The sequence below is a fragment of the Dipodomys ordii genome, unplaced genomic scaffold (assembly GCF_000151885.1).
Source record: "Dipodomys ordii isolate 6190 unplaced genomic scaffold, Dord_2.0 Scaffold3734, whole genome shotgun sequence".
In the NCBI taxonomy this organism is placed as follows: Eukaryota; Metazoa; Chordata; class Mammalia; order Rodentia; family Heteromyidae; genus Dipodomys; species Dipodomys ordii.
The window spans coordinates 5,124-8,410 of record NW_012270949.1 but is presented as its reverse complement, the minus strand read 5'-3'; the positions used below and the strand labels follow the sequence as shown (position 1 = coordinate 8,410).

The 3,287-nt window shown below is 48.8% G+C and overlaps 1 protein-coding gene across 1 annotated transcript; it reads left to right on the top strand.

Moving 5' to 3' along the window:
- Positions 1–667: 667 nt before the first annotated feature.
- On the top strand, positions 668–1,640 carry LOC106002151 (UDP-glucose 6-dehydrogenase-like; the record flags this gene model as incomplete). Its single annotated transcript, XM_013037070.1, has 3 exons — positions 668–801; positions 1,341–1,432; positions 1,530–1,640. Coding segments are annotated over 3 exons (337 nt in total), but the record flags the coding sequence as incomplete, so codon positions are not given.
- Between the last annotated feature and the right edge of the window lie 1,647 nt (positions 1,641–3,287).

The window sequence follows — 3,287 nt, the reverse complement described above, 5'->3', positions numbered from 1 at the left end:
TTTGGTCGGTCATGGGGCCTGAACTCTGGGCCTGGGCGCTGTCCCTGCGCTCTTCAGCTCAAGGCGAGTGCTCTACCACTTAAGCCACAGCGCCACTTCCGGTTTTCGAGTGGTTTATTGGAGATGAGTCTCACAGACTTTCCTGCCTGGGCTGGCTTTGAACCGAGATCCTGAGATCTCAGCCTCCTGAGTAGCTAGGATTACAGGCGTGAGCCACCGGTACCCACCTACAGGCCTAGAACATTTTATATAATAAGATACATTAGTGTAGTATTAGTACATAATGTTAACACCAATTATATACTTGTCATTAATATGTTCATTATGTTGTATTGGATATATTTTGTTTATATAATAAAAAAATATTCCTCTCACTAGGTAACTTAAGAAATAAAATCTTATCTGCATCTTATAGAATTAGGATATAATGCCAAAGCTAGCCAAGCATGGCAGTGATGTCTGTAATTAATCATACCACTTGGCAGGCAGCAGGAGGGAGAGTTCAAGACCAGCCTGGGCTTTGTAGTAAGAGCCTGTCTCAATGGCTCTATCTCCTGGCCCCAATTAAAAGAAAAGGAAGGGGGGAGAGAAGGAGGGAGGGAGGCATGGAGGGAGGGGTGAAGTAGAACAGGCATCCGTTTCAAGCGGTACTGGTGTGTTCCTGCAGAGAGTCCTCCAGCATCTACATCAGCAAGTACCTGATGGACGAGGGCGCCCATCTCCACATCTATGACCCCAAAGTGCCCCGCGAGCAGATCGTAGTGGATCTCTCCCATCCCGGCGTCTCCCAGGACGACCAAGGTGAGGCTGGGGGTAACCTTGAGAGTCATTTTGTGCACAGACTGCCACAGTTCTCTAGAAAGGTCTGGCTGTTCCATCTTCAGCATTTCTATCACTGCACTGTCCTCTGCTCAACTTCATTTCTCTCAAATTCAACTCAGAGACATGCTGTCCTCAACTTGAAGCCGTCAGCGGTGGGGGCAGTGCCTGAGCACTGTTCCTAAGCCTTTTTTTTTGCTCAAGCCTGTAGTGTTCTAGCACTTGAGCCACACCTCCACTTCCAGCAGTCCAGAGTCTCTCTCACAGACTTTCCCGCCTGGGCTGGCTTCCACCTGCAATCCTCAGATCTCAGCCTCCTGATTAGCTAGGATTACAGGCGTGAGCCACCAGCAGCCTGGCAAGTCCAGCCACTTTGGTGGGGGCTGGGATGTAGCTCCCTGTTTCCCTCTCCCCATTGACTGACTTCAAACGCACGGCTCCACCTGTCAGGCACTCAGAACTTTACAACCCTGATGCTGAATACCTAATTCAAGTGAACTTTCTTGTTGCTGTTGTTCCAGTGGCCCAACTTGTGACCATTTCCAAGGATCCATATGAAGCGTGTGATGGCGCCCATGCTGTTGTCATTTGCACTGAGTGGGACATGTTTAAGGTGAGGTGACAGAGATGACAGAATTATCTTCTAGAGGCATTCTAGTATCGGGTTGTCTTCATGCGTATGTTTCATTGCTCCTTTGGTGTCTTTACAGGAACTGGATTATGAACGAATTCATAAGAGAATGCTGAAGCCAGCCTTCATCTTTGATGGGCGGCGTGTGCTGGATGGGCTCCACAGCGAGCTGCAGACCATTGGCTTCCAGGTAATCAGCATCTTGAAGTTACCCTGTGATGTCACTGTTGGCTGTTATTATTGCCAGCTCAGCCAAGGTGTCCGTTCTAGCTTTCCGAGGGTCTGGGCATGGGGTGGGGGTGGCTATGGTGATGGAGGAAATACTCAGCCTTCGGAGCTGTGCTCGTGTGTCCCCTCCGCCCCCCCCCCTTCCCAATGTGGGGAAAAATCTACCCTCCACATCCCCAAATGCCTGAAGAAATGAAGGGGCCTTGGGTGACCACCTGCTGTTCCAGCCACACCCTGGAGATGCTCAGTGATGTGAGAAGTCGGAAATAAGAGCATGGCGCTTCAGTGAGCCCGGCCTGTTCTCATTTGTCAATCATGGAGTCTTTAAGACCACACAAGTCTCAGCCGGAGCAGAGCATTGGTGTCCTGCAATATTCTCAGTCCTACCAGGACTTGCACAAATAGGAATAAGCAGTTGCTTCCCACTTTGTCAGGGCAGGCTCCTGTGGAGCAGAGGGGTCCGGTTAGGGAGGATGAGTGAGTGTGGCAGGAGATTGCTGTCACCATGGTGCCCACCCCAGGTAGAGAGCAGGCACCATCCAATAGCTGGCCGATGCATCTCCATGCACTGCCTTGCTTGAAGGAGGTCCAGTTAGGCTTTATCTGCTACTCAGAAATACCACATGTGCTTCTCCCAGCCCTGCACAGGCTTGCGTAAGGTCCTTCCTCTCCTGATCCAGAGCTCTCTCTCATTCATGAGTCACATACGTGTCTGCTGAGTGTCCCACAGACTTCGGCGACTCACCATAACCCACCCCTCTGAGTCACAGCATGATTTTCCCCGTTATGACTTAAATTCTGGAATTTAAGTCTTTCTATGATGTAAGATATCTTTTCCCTAGTTGCTTGAATTTCTCTTCTGGGGGAACAAGTTGTCCAGAGGAAACAGTCAAAGGATTTTGAGAAGCTGGGTGTGGTGGGTCAGGCTCGTCATCCCAGTCTCTCGGGAAGATGAAGGCAGGACGAGTGAGAAACGGAGGAGGCCCAGCCGTGGCAAAGTTAGTGAGACTCTATCTCAAAAAACAAAACAGGCTGGGAAGGTGGCTTAGTGGTAGAATGCTTGCCTTGCATGCATGAGGCCCTGGGTTTGATTCCTCAGCACCACATGAGCAGAAAAAGCCGGAAGTGGCGCTGTGGCTCAAGTGGTAGAGCACTAGCCTTGAGCTGAAGAGCTGAGGGGCAGCGCCCAGGCCCAGAGTTCAGGCACCACGACCGGCAAAAAAAAAAAAAAAAAGAGAGACAAAAAACAAAACAAGAGCTGGAGACATAGTTCAAATGTCTAGACAAACACTGAGTACCACAGCATTGAACAAAAAGTTTTTCTTTGTGACTAGTTAGAATAGTTAACTTTCCCTACTAGGTTTAGAAATCAGCCAGGCTAGATTCACTACAGTGTGTTATCACTAGATAAGACAATGAGCTAACATAAAGCAGAAGCCCCTTCTTTGTTTTTGAGTCAGAATTGAATAATTTCTAGTTAAAAAAAAATAAAACAATTCTGCTTTCGAAGGGAGATAAACTCACCATTACAAACCAACTAGAGTCCTTTTAAAAAATTAAGACCAATGGGCTGGGAAGGTGGCTCAGTGGTAGAGCGCTTGCCTTGCAT